Source organism: Taeniopygia guttata, chromosome 24 (assembly GCF_048771995.1).
Source record: "Taeniopygia guttata chromosome 24, bTaeGut7.mat, whole genome shotgun sequence".
Taxonomy (NCBI): domain Eukaryota; kingdom Metazoa; phylum Chordata; class Aves; order Passeriformes; family Estrildidae; genus Taeniopygia; species Taeniopygia guttata.
Genome location: NC_133049.1, coordinates 3,000,607 through 3,017,163, shown reverse-complemented (window position 1 = coordinate 3,017,163; position 16,557 = coordinate 3,000,607). Strand labels below are relative to the sequence as shown.

General features: G+C 52.6%; 1 protein-coding gene across 8 annotated transcripts in view; it reads right to left on the bottom strand.

Moving 5' to 3' along the window:
- LOC100226286 (protein CEPU-1) overlaps positions 1 to 16,557 on the bottom strand; it is a 363,323-nt gene that overhangs the window by 137,652 nt on the left and 209,114 nt on the right. For 3 of the 8 annotated variants that reach the window (XM_041720916.2, XM_030290832.4, XM_072918168.1), the window contains exon 2: positions 1,335 to 1,419. In XM_041720916.2, the coding sequence (XP_041576850.1) occupies positions 1,335 to 1,419 (85 nt within the window). Of the gene's footprint in view, positions 1 to 1,334; positions 2,245 to 2,362; positions 2,516 to 16,557 lie in introns of those variants that run through there. The other 5 variants (XM_030290835.4, XM_072918169.1, XM_041720917.2 and 2 more) reach the window with 5 other exon arrangements.

Below are 16,557 nucleotides of genomic sequence, written 5' to 3'. Positions count from 1 at the left end.
CCATAAGTTTGCAGAGCACCCACCCAGCTGCTGCCACCCCGTGTGTTTCACTGCCCAGACCCCTCCCTCTTTGACAGCAGGGTCCGTAAGATTTTTGGCACTTGGGAGAACACAGCGATTCAGGAAAGAAAAGATACTACTTTTTTAAGCCAAGCTCAAATTCCTAAGCAAGACACTCTGTCCTCCATCCTCTGCCACCCTTTTTCCAGCTTCTTTGCCCAGTCGCGCCATGATGCAAGACAAATCCAGAGGAATGGCCACAACACAGCTCCCACCCTCCCAGGAGCACTCAGGGGCTGGCGGGGTGGGGGGGACGCAAGATTTGGCTGCAAACAACCGAGTCGCAGGAAAATTCCTGCTGAAATTCCTCCCGGGGCTTTATTTTCTGCCCTGGCTCGGCCCCTCTCCGCTGGCTGGTGCGAAGCAGGAGTGCGGTGTCACCGCACACACCCAGCTGGCCCCGCAGATGTTGGTGTCACCTCCGCGATGCTCCGGAGGAGCAAAGTCGCTCCCGAGCATGCCGGAGTTGCAAGCGCCGCTTCCCAGCGCTGCAATTAAAACCTGCCTTTTGATTTTTAATGTCCCTATCAAACATCCTCCGGGATGAGTGCGCCCATCTGCTGTGAGGACAGGGACGAGTGTCTGGGCATAAGATGTCCCAGAAATTATGCTGAGCAAAATTACGGATTCCTTGGCAGCCCCTGAACCCCTCGGATCGCTGCTGCAGGAGACAGGACCCTGGTGCAACGCCCAGCCCCCATCTCTCCCCTTCCCAGGGAGGGAATGCTGCCAGGGAGCAGCCACCCTTTGCCTCTGGAGCAAGGGGATTTTTAAGGAGCCGAGCATTCACCTGCCCGGAGCCAGCCCCATCCTGCACTTCCCCATTCCAGCGGGTCTGGACCCGAGATGAAGGCACAGAGCCACACCAGGGGGTCAACAACTCTGCCTTTCCCCAGGCTGGGGCGGTCTGACACGGATGGAGGCACCCCGGGCGCTGCACTCCAGGAGCAGAGCAGGATTTACCTGCACCCATCGAGCCACGGTACCGACATCAGCTGAGCCCGTGCCTCGCACTGCTGTGGGGCAGGACGCCAAAAGGGAATCGCATTCCCTTATTTTTCATCCCCCGGTAACTTTCCCGAAGACAACTGGGAGGGCTGAGCCCAAGCCCGATCCCCTGGCACTCCAATCTCTCCGCTCGCTGCCCGGTGCCATCCTGTACCGCCAACCGGCACGGCGCATCCATCCCCCGCGGGGAAACTGAGTCACGACCCCCAAGTCCCCACGCAAGCAGGACCCCCCGACCCCCAAAGCCCCCGTCCAGCTGCTCCTACCTGAGCGTGGCGCTCTCCCCTTGCCGCACTGTCACGTTGTCCATGGCTTTGGGGAAGGTGGCATCTCCGCTGCGCACGGGCACTCCTGCGGGCACAAGGAAGAGCAGCCTGAGACAGAGGACGACCAGGCACCTCCAGGGCAGGGCCAAGCACCCACCGACCCCCATCCTGGGCAGCGGGGACTTTTCCAACAGGCAAAAAACACACCCGACAAGGCGAAAAGGGGGAAGGGGTGGGTGGAGAGGAGGGATGGGGGGGAGCAAAACCACCGGGGCGAGCGCTGCGGAGCTCCACGGAGATCAGGAGAGCCCCCGGCAAGGCTGGCTGCGAGCGCTGAGCCTGCCGAGCGGCATCGGAGGGAGTCCCGCTGTCCTCGGGCGAGGGAGGAGGACGGGAGGGCCGGGGGGAGGAGGAGGAAGAGGAGGAGGAGAAGTGGCAAAGGTGCTGGGCGAGCCGGTTCTTCGGGCAGCAGTCCGAGGCTCACTTGGGCGAGGAGGCGCCGGGGGGGGGCCCGGCTGTACCCCACTCCCGCACGCTTGTCCCGAGGCGGGGGCAGTCCAAAAACCAGTAAAAACCCCAAAAAACACCCCCGAGGCGAGCTAGCAAAGGTGTCCAGGCGCAAGAAGGCGCAGCGGGCAGAAGCCTTCGGGATGCCCTGCAGCTCCTCTCCTCCCGCCCCGCTGCCGGGGGACTGGTCCAGGCGGGATGCAGGATGGGGACGGCGGGATGCAGGACGCGGGGATGTCAGGCTGCCGGAGCCCCTGGCTGGCCTCAGCGGCGGGCGGGGGGGATGCGGTGGGGCGGCAGCAGCAGCACCCCGGCCCCGGCCGGCAGCATCCCCGGGGTTGTCATGGCAGCGGCTCCAGCGCTGCCCGGCGCCTCGGCTCCCGCACGGCCCGAGCCCCGCACACGGGCGGCAGCGGGGCGGGATGCGCAGGAGGACACGCACATTAACCCCCGCCGCGCCGCGCTCTTCGGGGGGGATGCAAAACCCCCTTCCTTTCTCCTCTCTCTCCCCCTGCGCTTACCTGCGTCCCGCAGCCAGCACCGCACAAGTCTCCCCTTTGCCCTCCTCTACCTCCGCACCTTCCCCATCCCGGGCGGCAAAGTCGCTGTGCAGGAGGGGAAACTGAGGCACGGGTAATATCCCCCCCTTCCCCCTCAGCCAGGTTGTGATGAGGAGAGGCAGGACCGTGTCCTTCTGGTCCCCTGCACCTCACAGACACAGCGGGAGCTTAAGTGGCAAATTCCTCCCCAGCCGCAAGCACGGACCCCGTGTACTTTTTATCAGCTCATAATTTAACAAATATCACATTTGCTTATGCCGAGTAATTCCTCCTTCCCTCCGCTAGTGGCTAAAGACATTAATATTTCCAGGCACAATTCCATGCTGGTAAAAAGGTGCTGGGGAGCATCCTCAGAGCAGAGAGTCCTGGAGGCAGCAGTTAAATCACAGCTTTTGGGGTGCTGCATCCCTCAAACCCTCCAGCTGCTGCAGCCCAACCTTAGGGACAACAACTTCTCCCCCCTGCTGTGCCTTATCCAAAAATCCTCCCTCCATTCCCCCATTCCCCCACCATGTGCTCGGCAGCTTTTGCACAGCATCAACGTGGGGTGGTTTTTTTTTTTTTTTTTGGTTGTTTTTGAGTTTGCTGCTGGCAACCTGAGCTGGATTCAAACTGGTGACCTAGATGTGAAAAGATCCATAGCCCGTTACTAATCCCTGGAGTCTCCGAATCCCCTGTAAACTACTGCTTAATTCACTAACTGTGCTATTTAATCTCTAAAACATTATGAGCTGTGCCGGCCAGAGGAAACACTCCATCAAATAAAGCTTTATTATTATTGTGCATGCTGACTGGCCATACGAGAAGGGGATTGCTCTGCAAGTCTCTCTACTTTTTCCTTGTCTGAAGGTTCTCTGCTCCTTGAATTTAGCGCTGGTGGGACGTGCTGCCTGGAGCCCTGTGTTTTCCCAGAGGGAACGGCAGCTTTCCCCGGCTCTTGGCAGGAGGACTTTAATCCCCGCAGTGAACTCGGCTGTCAGAGCTGCCAAGGGAGGGGGGAACGCCGCATTCAGCGGATATGTGGGGCCACAAATTACATGGGAGGGGTCTCTGAAACCTCACTGCGTAAGGAGAGACCATCAGAGTCAGGGGAAAAAACTATCCAGGGCTGTGTCCTTTGCATCGGGGTGTACAAGACAGCAAAGAATAAAACACTGCAATCCTGCTGACTGCTGCGGCGTCCAGGCACCCCTGGCAGGATGGAGACCCCGCTGGGATACCTGCAGGACCATCACACAAGAACTTGCTCTTTGTGGGGCCGCTCCTTTGAATGGGCAAAGACCAACTCCTGTGTCAGCAAAACCGGAGGGATTCCAATAACCACAGCCAGTTAACCTTTTAACACGGAATTCAGCCCCGGATCGCCAGGAGCATCTTAAATTACGAGCGAAAAAAACACCTCCCTGCACTGAAAGCAGGCGAGGCTGGGGCAGATGTGACCTGCAGAGCTGTTCCAGCCCTTGCCAGGGCTGAATTTGGCCCACTGTTAGGAGATCATCAGCAGCATTGTTTGAAAATCCCAAGGAATTTACATCCAATATGCTCCTGCATACTAAAGCCCGGCAGAATCCCTGGTCTCCCTCCCTCTCTTGCATACATACAATGTACATATAAATCAGCCTGTCACAGCTCGTCTCTTTTCTGACAGCTGTAATTGCTTCGGACTATAAAAATATCTATAGACAATAAACACAACGCGGGAAAACAGCAAAGAGAAAACCAAATCAAGGTTCCTTTAAATAATTCAGTTGCTCCAGCAGCAGTGGAGCCAGCAACTGAGTCCAGCTGTGAAGGTTCAGCAGTGAGAGAAAGAGAGCTTTGTAGCCTTCTCTGGGGATGAGAGAGTCTTTTTTCCTTCACTGGGTTTTGACCACAGCAGCAGCAGACTTTGCTGCACACGGGCTGAGCCCATCTGAGCACCAAACATCCTCTCGCTTTCAGCTTCTTCCCTTTCTTCCTACTTAGGTGAAAGTCTTTTTTTTTTTTCTTTTTTTTTTTCCCTCATTTCGAGCAACAGGCAGGAGACAAACAGAGAGAGCCAAGCAGAGCACACTGGAGGTGTTTCTTTATCTCCGTATCCATCTCACTGCTCTCCTCTCCAGCAAGGCTAAAGGCCCCCCTCTCCTGGCAGAGACCACAAACAGGGCAGCAGGAGCAGGGTGGGAAGTGATGCAGCGGCAAGGAGGGAACCAGGAGAAGGATTTTTCCAGTGGGAGATGTCAGCTGGAGGGGAGAATGCTGAAAGCCCAGATGGAGAATGGGTCAGAAGGAGCAAGGCCCTGTGGGTTTGCTTCCCAAAGGAACATCTCTGCTGATAGCTGGGCAGGTGGAAGTTCAGAGAGAGGCAGAGCAGGGAGCAAATCAATCCCAAAAATGTCCCACAGGGAAAAATGATGGCATTTGGATTGCTGCAAGGGACCACGACTCCTTCTGCAAGGACCCTCCCAGCAAATGCTGCCCCAGTCTTGGGCTTTTCATGCAAAATCAAGCCTTAAACAGCTAATCTGCAGATCTGAGTGGTCCCAAAGGCCGATAATCAGATGCAAATTCGCGGTTCAAGTTCCTCTATCGAGGGAAACAATATTGCTGCATTTTTTCCTGCTTCCTCTGAAGTATCCAACACGACTCTATCTTCTATTTTATTGTAGCTGCTTGCAGACCCAAGTTAAAGATCCTCCCACCCTACAGACCTGTCTGCAAACCTACATCCATACAATCCTACACCTCCCCACACCAATGGATTTCACTCCTGGAGAACAAAAAACTACTTTCAATAAGTAGGTCATAGCAAGGCAATTCGTACAGCCAGATTTTCCTTTTAATTCCTTTTTTCCCTTTTCAGGGAGTTGATAGATGGCAATCTATAGCCCCAAAGTGGAAATTTATTTTTAATCTGAAATGGCCAAATATGATCAGAAACATAATTTATGCTCGAGACACTCTGGTTCCTTCCAAATGAAAACACGATTTTCTAACGTCGCCGTGCTACCGCATACCACATTATCCTCCAATAAACTCCGAGTTGCACAAAAAGTGCTTCATTTCCTTGGCGTTAGTCAGGTGAATGACACACGAGTCCGGGGGAGCTTTTCCTGAATAACTGCTGAGCCCTCCGTGTCCGCAGCCATTCACGGGAGCCACAAAGGACGCAGCGCTCGCTGCCTCATTTATCCTCTCGTTAACGGTGGCCCCAATTAAAGAACAATGATTGGGAACCTTACTCGGCCGTTTTGAGCCCTTCTCGCCCCAAAGGCATTCCCGCTCCGAGCTGGAGAAATCGCCTGTTCAGGGCTGTTTCTAGGGCAGATTTTGGAATGCAAGCAGCATCCTCATGGGCGCTCAGCCCTCAAACCCTCCCAGCACCCTCCTCATGGTGCTTAAGAACAACACAGGAGACCCCATTAATCCCTGCTAGAGATGCTGTTAATATTTAACTGCAGTTTAGATAAACTTACAGTAACCATCCTATTAAATTTAAATAAAATGTGCTTTTGGGAGCCTTCCCCTGAAGCCACGCTGCCCTGCTCTGCCTGCGCTTTGCACCAAGTGCCTCGCAGTAAAAAAAGGAACATTTTGTTTGCCCTTTAAAAAACTGCTGGGCTCGGGTTTGTCGCTTGCTCAGGGACTTCAGAATTGTCAAGCACGAATTAACTCCTTCCAGGGCACCCCTGGCTGTGCTGCAAAGCCTCAGCCAAGGGGCTGGAGGAGCAGGTGCCCTGGAAAAGGCTGCAAATCTGTCCCAAACTGGTGCTGAAAACCCAGCATGGGACTGATCTCCCTGCACCATCTCACCAGGTAACCCAGAGCACATCCCCAGAGGAAAAGGAAAGCCAAAATTCCCACACAGCTCTGCCAGCCCTAACCCACAGCAGCATCCTTGAGGATACTCAACATCTCAGCACTGGCAGTGTCCAAAGCCAGGCTGGAGGAGTTTGCAGCAACCTGGGCTGGTGGAAGGTGTCTCTGCCCATGGCAGGGGGTGGGATTTCATGAGCTTTAAGGTCCCTTCCATCCCAAACCATCCTGGGATTCTTTGTACATTCCAGAGGGGCCAGGCAGTGCTGCAGCAGGGACATCAGGTCAGCGGGATGCAAAGAGCCCTCAAGGCCTGACTTTTCCCTTTGGATTAGTCCTTTCTCCCACTGCCCTCAGTGCCTGGGCCTTGTCCAGCCCAGCCAGGCACACAGGTTTATGAAGTGACACCTCTGCAGGTCCAGGCTCCAGGTTAAACATCTATGCAAAGAGTTAAAAAACTGATCAAAGGGTTACCAAGCCACACTGGCATAGAGAGAATTATGAACTGGGATTGATCCTTGGTACAAATCAATATTGATTTCACATAAGTCTGTTTCTCATGGCTTCCTTGTGAGCTTATGCTGCTATACAAACAGCCCAAAAAACTTCTTCCATACAGACACTGCATCCTCAGCCGTGTTTGATTAGCTCAGGTGCCAGGGACAGGGATGATGTGGGATAAAGCCATGTCATTATCCATCTAATGGCATTTGATAAGTGTGTGACATTAACCCAGAGCACTACACCTCAATCCCTGCCATCAGTGAAAAGGGGAAAAAGCTGAATGAGCAGAAAAGCAAAGCCAGACACTCCTCAGATCTCACCATGGGTATTTGGGAGCTCCAGCACAGCTCCCTTAAATGTGAAAACACAAGGTGCTACCCCCTCTGAGGCTCTGCCCACAGTCTGGGGGCTCTGTGCTGGATAATTGTTTAGAAAAGCAGCTCCAAGAGTTGCTGTGTCTCCTCCTGGGGTGGTCCCAAGGCAAACACACTGAGCCAAGCCTTCCCAGCCCATCTGGATATCACATACATCCTCAACTGCAGGGAGCAGCAAAAAGCCTGGCTGGTTCACCCCCTCCAGCTCAGCTTCCCCCCCAGACCCCTTTTTGAACAGAAAACTGCTCAGTCCCCTACAAAACCAGGGGAAGCAGACATCAGGGAAGGAGCACATACCTTAGTTTAGACAGCCACATGCACTAAAAAGAAATGCAAAGAGCATAGCCCCTAAAATCCCTCTTTTAACAGCACTGAGCGTGCTCAGCTGTGCTGGGTGAAAGCCCAGCCACTGCCAGGTGTTCTGCATCCTTGGAATCAGCCTCTCCTGGAGCCACTGCTCTCCCTATTGCCTGCACCTGCCTCCGGGCTGGGATCAGTCACCTCCAAACCAAGCTTTCCTTTCCCAGCTGCTGTCAAAAATGGGTTTTTTCCCATTTTCACCTCAAATCAGCACCCATCTTTTGCCCGCCTGCTTCCCTGAAGTTGCCAAATTGCTCGAGCACATTCCTTGGGAAAAGAGTCCAGGCTCGTCGCTGTCTGTATCAATTTGAGTTTTGCCCCCGGTCCTCTGACCCTCACGGCTCTCTGCATCCAAGAATAATATTAATAATAGTCATGCCATTAAGCAAGATGCTTGGTTTGAATCTGAAGATTTTGAGAAATGATCTCATAAATTTAATTCCCGGGGTACCATCTTTGAGCGTTAACAGGCACAGTCGCCTCTGAATTCTGGGAAATGAGCATAATTACATGGAGATCGACAAGGCACAAATGCCAAGAATTCTGTTAACCTTTAATACTGCAAAAAAACTCTCCCCTTGTAATTATCTCTTTCCTTTGTCTTAAATGTTACTGATGAATATTTAGTGGGATAAGCAAATAAAAGGAGGCTGAGGGGTGCAAGGAGGTGCAGTTCCCTGTGGGGTAAGTCTGAAAACCTCACAGAATCATTGTGGGTTAGGGGAGGATGGGAGCCCAGGTCACAGAACTGCTCCATGGGACAATCACACCCCCGTGGTGACACACAGCCATGACAGAGACAGGAGAGGGGAATTCGAGTTACACCAAAATCCAGATTAATTCCCAGTGCTGCTGCAAATGCACCTTCACCCAGGTCCGTGAAGAGTGATCCCACAGCTCCCAGTGGGATGGCTTCAGGTGCCCTTTCTCCAAACAGAACTTTGTCTGGGAATAAAACTTCCCAGGTAAAAAACACATCACCTTTCAAACACATCCTCCCTAGGGCTGCAAATGGCACTGCCCTCTTGCTGCACATGGAGCCTGATGGAAAGAAGATTTTCTCCTGGTGTGAACTGCATTAATATCTGTCAGAGCTCTGGCATTTCTGCCTATAATGATGAAAAATATGTGCCGAGAATGCGGGGTGCTCTCAGCATCGCCTCCCTCCCCATAAAGTGAAATTAGAAGCAGCTGCTCCTGCTCCTGTCCTCTTTACAGCCCTACAACATTATCTCGGGAAGTTTATTATTTGGGAGATGGCGTGGGGATAAGGGAGCCCCGTGACCTATCCGTATTCCAGCGGTGCCTGCTGCAGACAGAGCTCAGCTCTCCCCTCCCCAGTCTGGAGCTGCAGACCAGTGGAAAGGTCACTCTCCTCTCTTAATGTCGTGTCAGAGCCACCGCTGAGGGAACAAGGCAAAGGAAAAGGCACATCTCCCCCACTGGGTGGAGAAAATCCAGCTCCGTTCTGGGAGGAGCGTGCCAGCAGGAGCTGGTCTGTGGGTTTCAGATTCAAAGAGAGAAACGGAGAGTTTCTAGCCAGGCAGAAGCCTGGGAAAGGGTTGGAAAAGAATGTAAATAATTCTCTATCTCTCTTGTTGTTCACATTGTTTATAGTTAAGCTCTATCACTGTGTGTCAAGCACTCTGCACCAATGGTGTGAGTTGTTTTCACTTCAGGACCAATGGAGCTGGTCCTCATGAAGCTCTGTATAAAAGAGCAGTGTATTTTGAATAAACCAGAGTTTTACTCTCAGCAGCCTTCTGGTCAGAGTCTTCTCATTCCCGTCCTGCCTCGACAGCGACACTGGTCGGGCTCTACCCACCTGCAAGGCCAAATGCTTTCGGAGCGCTGCCCAGGAGCTCTGGAAGAGCAGGAAGGAGCTTCCTCCTGGATTTGAAGATGCTGCTCTCAACCACATCCCAACAGCAGCTGGACCTGCTGATTTGGATGGGCAAGGAGGCAGCGAATCCTGTGCCATGGAGGAGAGGGATTGCTGTACACCCCTGTGCTTTTCCCGAAATATTGAAAGCATCAGGGGAGAGAGGATATCCTGCCCATGAGTGTGCCAGCCCTAGATCCCAAATTAACCAATGCTTTCTGGGCCACTGAGGTGGTGAGCTGGCCCACCCAGAAGCCCCAGAGAGGCTGAGTGTCATGGGAGAGGCTAGAGCAGTCACAGAGCAAACTTTCCTTCCAGCCTCAAGGCCAGACCTTTACACATCCCCTCCTCCCTCATTCCAGGAGGAACGAAACCAAAGCAGTATTTATTCGCAGAAGACTGGGGAGAAAAATGAAAGAGGTGAGTTCATGATGTCCAACACCTCTCCTCCCAGGAGGGCTCTGCACTTGTAGAGGGAGGAACACTGTTCCAGCCCAGCGAGGGCTGCAAACCTCCCCAAGAGGAGACACCACATCCACCTCAGACCTGGGGTCTCAGCAGCTCCAGCCAGCCCCCCAGCTACTCCTGACCTCAGAACGTGGCAGATGTTTGCTCTCCTCCCTTTCCTTTCCTTTCCTTTCCTTTCCTTTCCTTTCCTTTCCTTTCCTTTCCTTTCCTTTCCTTTCCTTTCCTTTCCTTTCCTTTCCTTTCCTTTCCTTTCCTTTCCTTTCCTTTCCTTTCCTTTCCTTTCCTTTCCTTTCCTTTCCCTTTCCCTTTCCCTTTCCCTTTCCCTTTCCCTTTCCCTTTCCCTTTCCCTTTCCCTTTCCCTTTCCCTTTCCCTTTCCCTTTCCCTTTCCCTTTCCCTTTCCCTTTCCCTTTCCCTTCCCCTGCCTTCCACTGGAGCGAGGTTTCTGGTCTCCAAGCTGCTTTTATGCCCCTTTAAAAGGTTATAAAAGCTGTCTTTATATTCCAATAAAGGGATGTAAAAACAACCTTTTTCGCAGTTCAATAAACGTGGTTAACTTTTCCCCCCATTAATACTTTTTTGCCTCAGTGCCATGTGCAGTGTGGGCTGCTCCAGGACATGGAGGACAGTGGGGCTTTGGGCATCACATCCTGAGGCAGGAGACTGCAGAAAATCCAAAGGGAGAAGGACCAAGGGGATGTGGTGGGGGCACTCAGCACCCTGCTGGAGGCAGGTCTGATGCCAAGCTGCTCAAAAAGGAGAGAGATAAAGACACAACCTCACTGGATACTCTGCTGGTGCATTTACTCCAAAGAAAATTCCTCCTGGAAGCAGGTGTGAGCTCAGGGAAGGACTATGCTGTGTCATGAGAAAAATTCAAGGGATGAACTATAAATCAAGGGGTAAAGAGTTGCCCAGCAGGGTTTTTTTTCTTCTTGCAAAGGTCTGTGGATGTAAGGGATGATGAACCACAGCCACCCTGATCCCCATCCCTGCATGAACCAGCAGCTGCAGCACCCAGGGCTGTGCCACCTCTCTCCTGGGTGACATGGGACGAGTCACTTCACCCCGCACTGCCAACCCCCTGCTCTTGGCAACATCATTTAGACCTTACAGGCCGTGGGTCAGGAATTGTCCTGTCCAGAGCAACAGTGCCACACGAAGCCTGACAGGTCCCTGCTCCCCATGCAGCCTCCAGACACAGCTCTAATTATTATTTACCGTTCGTGCAGCCATCCCGTGGCTTGCAATCCATCTTTCTCAAAAGCGTCCTTTTCCTTGGAAGAGGATCTAAACCTGTCCTGCTGCTCGTCCAACAGCCTCTCCAGGCATTAAAACAAGGAGGTTTATTATTTTTGGTGACAGCCTGTTCTGCAAGGTGAACACAACTCGTATGAATCAAACCGACTTGGATTTCATACATCATCCCCCAGCAGCGCCAACGTGAAGGGCAGGAGGGGTTTGGCTGCCAAGCACAGAGCGGAGCAGGGAGTTTATTGGTGCTGATCTGCGCTGATGGGGAGCCTCTGGGGTGCTGGGACCCTGGCTGCTGGAGGGAGGAGAGCGGGGGAGAGGTGAGTCCATAAATAAGGCGAGCTGGAGAGAGCAGCTACCAGGAGCTGGAGTTGAAGGCCAGCAGCCAGGCAGTGAGAACCTTTCCAACTGTGTTCCCACTCTCTGACCTCGCTTCTCCCCTTCCTGCCCTGCACAGGTACTGTGGGATGGGGACCAAACTCTGACCAGGGCAGGAGCAGGGCAGATGATCTTATCATAAAATCCTAGGATGGTTTGGGTTGGAAGGGGCCTCCCACCATCAGCACATTCCACTGTCCCAGGTTGCTCCAAGCCCTGTCCAACCTGGCCTTGGACACTGCCAGGCCAGGGGCAGCCACAGCTGCTCTGGGAAACCTGTGCAAAGGCCTCACCACACCCACAGTTAGGAATTTCTTCCTAATATCCAATCTAACCCTGCCCTTGATCGAGGGGCTCCTTGCCCCCAGCACGCAGCCTGTCCCAGCTCGCTCCATCCCACCCAGGCTGAGCCCTCCCTGCCACCTCCAGCTAATTAACCCAGCTAATTGCCTTTGCCAGGTTCCTTTTTAAGGCAGGGGGAGAATGATGAGGGGTGAAGGGAGAGAGTGAGCATCCAGGGATCCCTGGGGAGTTCAGAAGCATTTACAGTCCCTGGCACAAGAAAATCCATACTCATCTTGGCTCTGGGAGGCAGGGCTGCCCTCCCACACTCCTATTAGCAATTCCCAATCATCTTTTATTAGGCCTGCATTGATTTGCTGCTCATTTCGGTGGGAATGAAGAACTAAGAGCCTCAGCCTGGCCTCAGCTGAGGAATCCAGGCACAAAGCTGATGGAGCCAGAGGAGATCTTGGGGGATGCTGCCCCGGGTTCAGCTGTGCCATTACACAGCAGAAGCAGAGCTGTCCTTTCACAACAGCCTTTCACATCCCACAAAGCTGGGAAGCACGTGAGGAAAAGGGATCAAGGGCAGGAGGGGCTGAGGCTCCCCCTGGTCTGTATTTAGGGTGCTCCTTTCATACTGGGGAGGGGAACATTGTCTAGCAGGGATTCCTGGGAGAATTCACCTGGATCCCACACTCCAAGCCCCAATCCTGCAGACCAACTCAGGCCAGTTATTACCCCCAGGAGAAACAGTTTTCTAACACCACTCTAGTTTCCAAGCCAACATTTCCATGTAGCTTGTGAAACACAAATTCTGTTAGGAATCGTCTGAATATTTTGTTCTAATAATGCCATAACACCAGCGTACCCATCAGCACATGCACAGAAAGGACTATTTGAATATCAAAACAAAGCAAATTTACAGGCATTTTTTTCCTCTCCTGGCAAAGGCATCACTGCTAGTTATCAGTTTCCAACTGTTTGCACCACAGCTTTTCCATGCGTGTCCCTGCTGTCATCAAACCTGCTGCTCCCTGCACCCCGTGTCCTCAGATAACCTGAGATGTGCAGCCACAGCTACAAAAGGGCCTCACACTCCCCAGGGAGGAAGGGCTGAGAATGACAAGGTGGCAGAGGAGATGGTGGGAGATGCAAATCTCCGGCTGTTTGAGACACAGATAAATCCTTCTGCACCCAGCAGCTCCACCTCATCCCATCATAACACATCACAACAACATCTGCCTCACCCCATCCTCATCACCCTCACACCCACCTGATCCCATTATTGCTCTCACCTCATCCCTTCACAGCACCCACCTCATCCACTCATAACACATCACAACAAAATCTACCTCACCCCATCCTCATCACCCTCAACACCCACCTGATCCCATTATTGCTCTCACCTCATCCCATCATGCACCCACCCCATTCCATCACGGCATCCACCTCATCCCATCATGGCAACGCTTCACCCCATCCCAATGCCCACCTCATCCCATCACAGCACCCACCTCATCCCATCACAGCACCCACCTCATCACCCTCAACACCCACCTGATCCCATTATTGCTCTCACCTCATCCCATCACAGCACCCATCACAACATCCACCTCCTTCCATGACAGCACCCACCTCATCCCATCACAACACCCACCTCATCCCATCCTAGCACCCATCTCATCCCATTATTGCTCCCACCTCATCCCATCACAACATCCACCTCTTCCCATCACAGAACCAACCCCATCCCACCACATCCCCACAGACTGAGGTGGGAGGATGCACTAAAAGCCAAGGCTTTGTTGCATTTAGAGTCAATGATATGTATTTTTTCTAGGATGCCCCTGCATTTACAAAGGCAGAGCCACTCTCTAAAACACCCCAGGAAATACGAAGCCGGGAGAGCAGATTCAGAGGAGAACAGCTCCAATGCCTGCGGTGAGGAGGATGAAAGCCGAGGGCTGCATCCTTGGATGTGCCTCACTTCAGACGGAGCGGGAGGAAATTCAGACATTCTTAAAATTCTGCCCCAGATCTGCCAGCACTGAAACTTTCCCTCTGCTTTGAACCAGGCAGCTGAATTGTCTCCCTGGGAAGCAGCCGCCTCCAGGCAGCGTGCAGGAGGTGATGGACGAGGATTTGGGATATGGGCACTGCCGGGGGGTGGCCGAGGTGATGCTGCAGGAGTGACTGTCACCCACCCAGGTGATGCTGGGGCTGGGGTACCCAGGGTCCTGAGTAAAACAAGAATAAACTTTACCACCAGGAAACAAGGGTTGGCTTCTACGCATGTGTTCTGATGCCAGTTACAAGAATGTAAGGAGCAAATTGGGTCTGATCCAGAGGGTCTGAGAGCAGCAGCTTTTAAGGATCCACTGCCCATTTTTTCCTCTCTTTTTGCTTTTTTTCTCCCTCTCTACCTCCAGGCAGTCAGGGAACAAGACAGGGAGATGAACTCTGGAACCCCATGGGATGTGAAGTCCTGTAAGGAGTGTGCTGCTGGATTCCCCTTTCCCTGCTCATCAGTGGGTGTTGATGTCACACAGCAGACAGAGGTGCAGGAATTTCACCCCACACTGAAATGGGGCTGTTACAGCCCCTGCTGGCACTCGCTGTGCTTTTTGCCTGGCATCAGTGCACAGCTCACAACCAGAGCGGGCCAAATTCCTCCCTGGGGTAGCTCAATTAAAGTCAATGATGGTACACCAGGGATGGACCTGGCCCACTGGCCTGAGCTGGAGTCCACAACAAGTCCAGCTGGCAGCTCAGAGGCAACAGGAAGGATCCCTGGCACCGGGAGCAGTGCTGGGAGTGAGTAGGAGACAGACTCAATAAACCCAGGGCTAAGTAAACCAGATCTGTAATAAATAACAACCAGCGTTCCACCTCTTCCAAATGCTATGGAGATCCGCCCAAATTGTCCTCCCAAGCCCCATGAGTGGTGGGGACATTTCATTAGCCCTGTTACACTGACAGGGAAACAGGCACTGGGAGCCTAATAATAATAAAAATCCATTATGTCACAGTGCTTGTTGTGTATCCCAAATAGCAGCTCCAAAAGGCAGGGAAATGGCTGGGCTGGCTTTAGTGGAGTCAGAAGGATGGAAATGTGCAAGGAGGGTGGTAATTAGCTCCAGGTCACTCATCAAGATGAAGTTTGCTGAGTGGTGCCACCAGGCCACATCCAGGCTGGGCTGAGGGGCTCGAAGCTGCAAGCAGGATCGATCAGGGAAAATGCTGTTCCACAGCTGCTAACTGAAGGAGAATCAGAGAATTCAGAGAATCCCAGAATCATTAAGGTTGGAAAAGCCCTTCAAGACCATCGAGTCCAACCTGTGACCCATCCCCACCTTGTCCTCAGCCCAGAGCACTGAGTGCCACGTCCAGGTGTTCCTTGGACACCTCCAGGGATGGGCACTCCAAACCTCCCTGGGCAGCCCCTGCCAATGCTCAACAACCTTTTCCATGAAGGAATTCCACCCGATGTCCAACCTGAACCCCTCTGGCACAGCTTGAGGCTGTGTCCTCTTGTCCTGGCCCTGTTCTCTGGGAGAAGAGGCTGACCCTCACCAGCCTGCACCCTCCTGTCAGGGAGCTGTAGAGAGTGAGAAGTCCAACCTGTCTGCACTTGGGCAGAGGGACCTGCAGCAGCTCAGATCCCTCTGCCCATCCAAACCCGTACCAAGAGACCCCAGGGAGGTCCCACCAAAATTTAATGTGGGTTTATGCTGAGCTTGTGGGATGTGATTGCCCAGCAATTGTGGTGTGATTATACCACAGTTCTGCTTCCCACACCCACAATTTTCACTCTACTCCGACAACTTCAAGGCTCCATGGCCACAAATTAATTAAAGTGTAAGTGCAAAATCAGTGGTGCCACTGAATATTATAAATACCCTTCCATGGTGACTAGGAAGCCAAAGCCACAATTTTGGAGATTGAGGTAATGTTAAGAGCTGAAACATAGTGAAATTCCAGTTATAGGGACAAGTGGGAGGTGGTGAGGTTATCCAAAAGCTTTACCATGGTGTAATTACACCGTATTCATCAGGTAATTACAGCCCTGCCATTATGTGCTACAACTCTCCGTTCCGTGCCTAATCCCGTGAGGAAGGTTCAGAGGGATAAAAGGCAGCAGCAACAGACAGACTGCTGCAAGAAGGAATGATGGACGTGCACTGACAGGGACAGCAAAAAGAGAGGAGGTAGGAATGGAAATGCTCCAGGTATCCAGAGCAATCCTCACACCCAGAGCAGCCCCACTCTCATTCCCACTCTCTGACCCTCCAGGGACTCGCCCACGCAACGGGGAAGAGCCAGGCTCGGCTGCTTGGGATCTATTGAGGAGGTGAAAGCATCCATCAAAAGCCAATCTGCTCCAGGAAAACAGAGAAAGAGGTTATTCCGGATTAATTTTTCACTTCCAAAGCTTTATGGGGAGTTCTGAAAGTGTCAGATCGCTTCAATATTTTCTGAACAAGAAGCTCAGCGCTGGTTCCAAGCTCCTCTGTTTGGATTGTCAGGTAATTTGTACCCAAACATTTCAATTAAAATTTTCTGTTGGCTCATCTGTTTGGGTTTTTCCTCTGGGGAGAGAGATGGAGGACTTGGAGGTCTTGCTTATTTCCAAATTTTCTGTCATTTTGATGCTTCATAAGCTACTTTAGGGTTGAAATTTAAGAAACTGTTGCAGGGAGAGCACCCAGCCCTGGCTGAGGGGTGGATTCACCCCTGCAGCCCTTCCCCTGCCCTGTGGCACATCTGAGTATCCTGGGGTCCCCAGGGCATTTTTTTCTGGCAGCAGGGCACTGGTGGAATCCCATCCCTGGAGGAATTTAAAAGCTGCAGAAAGCTG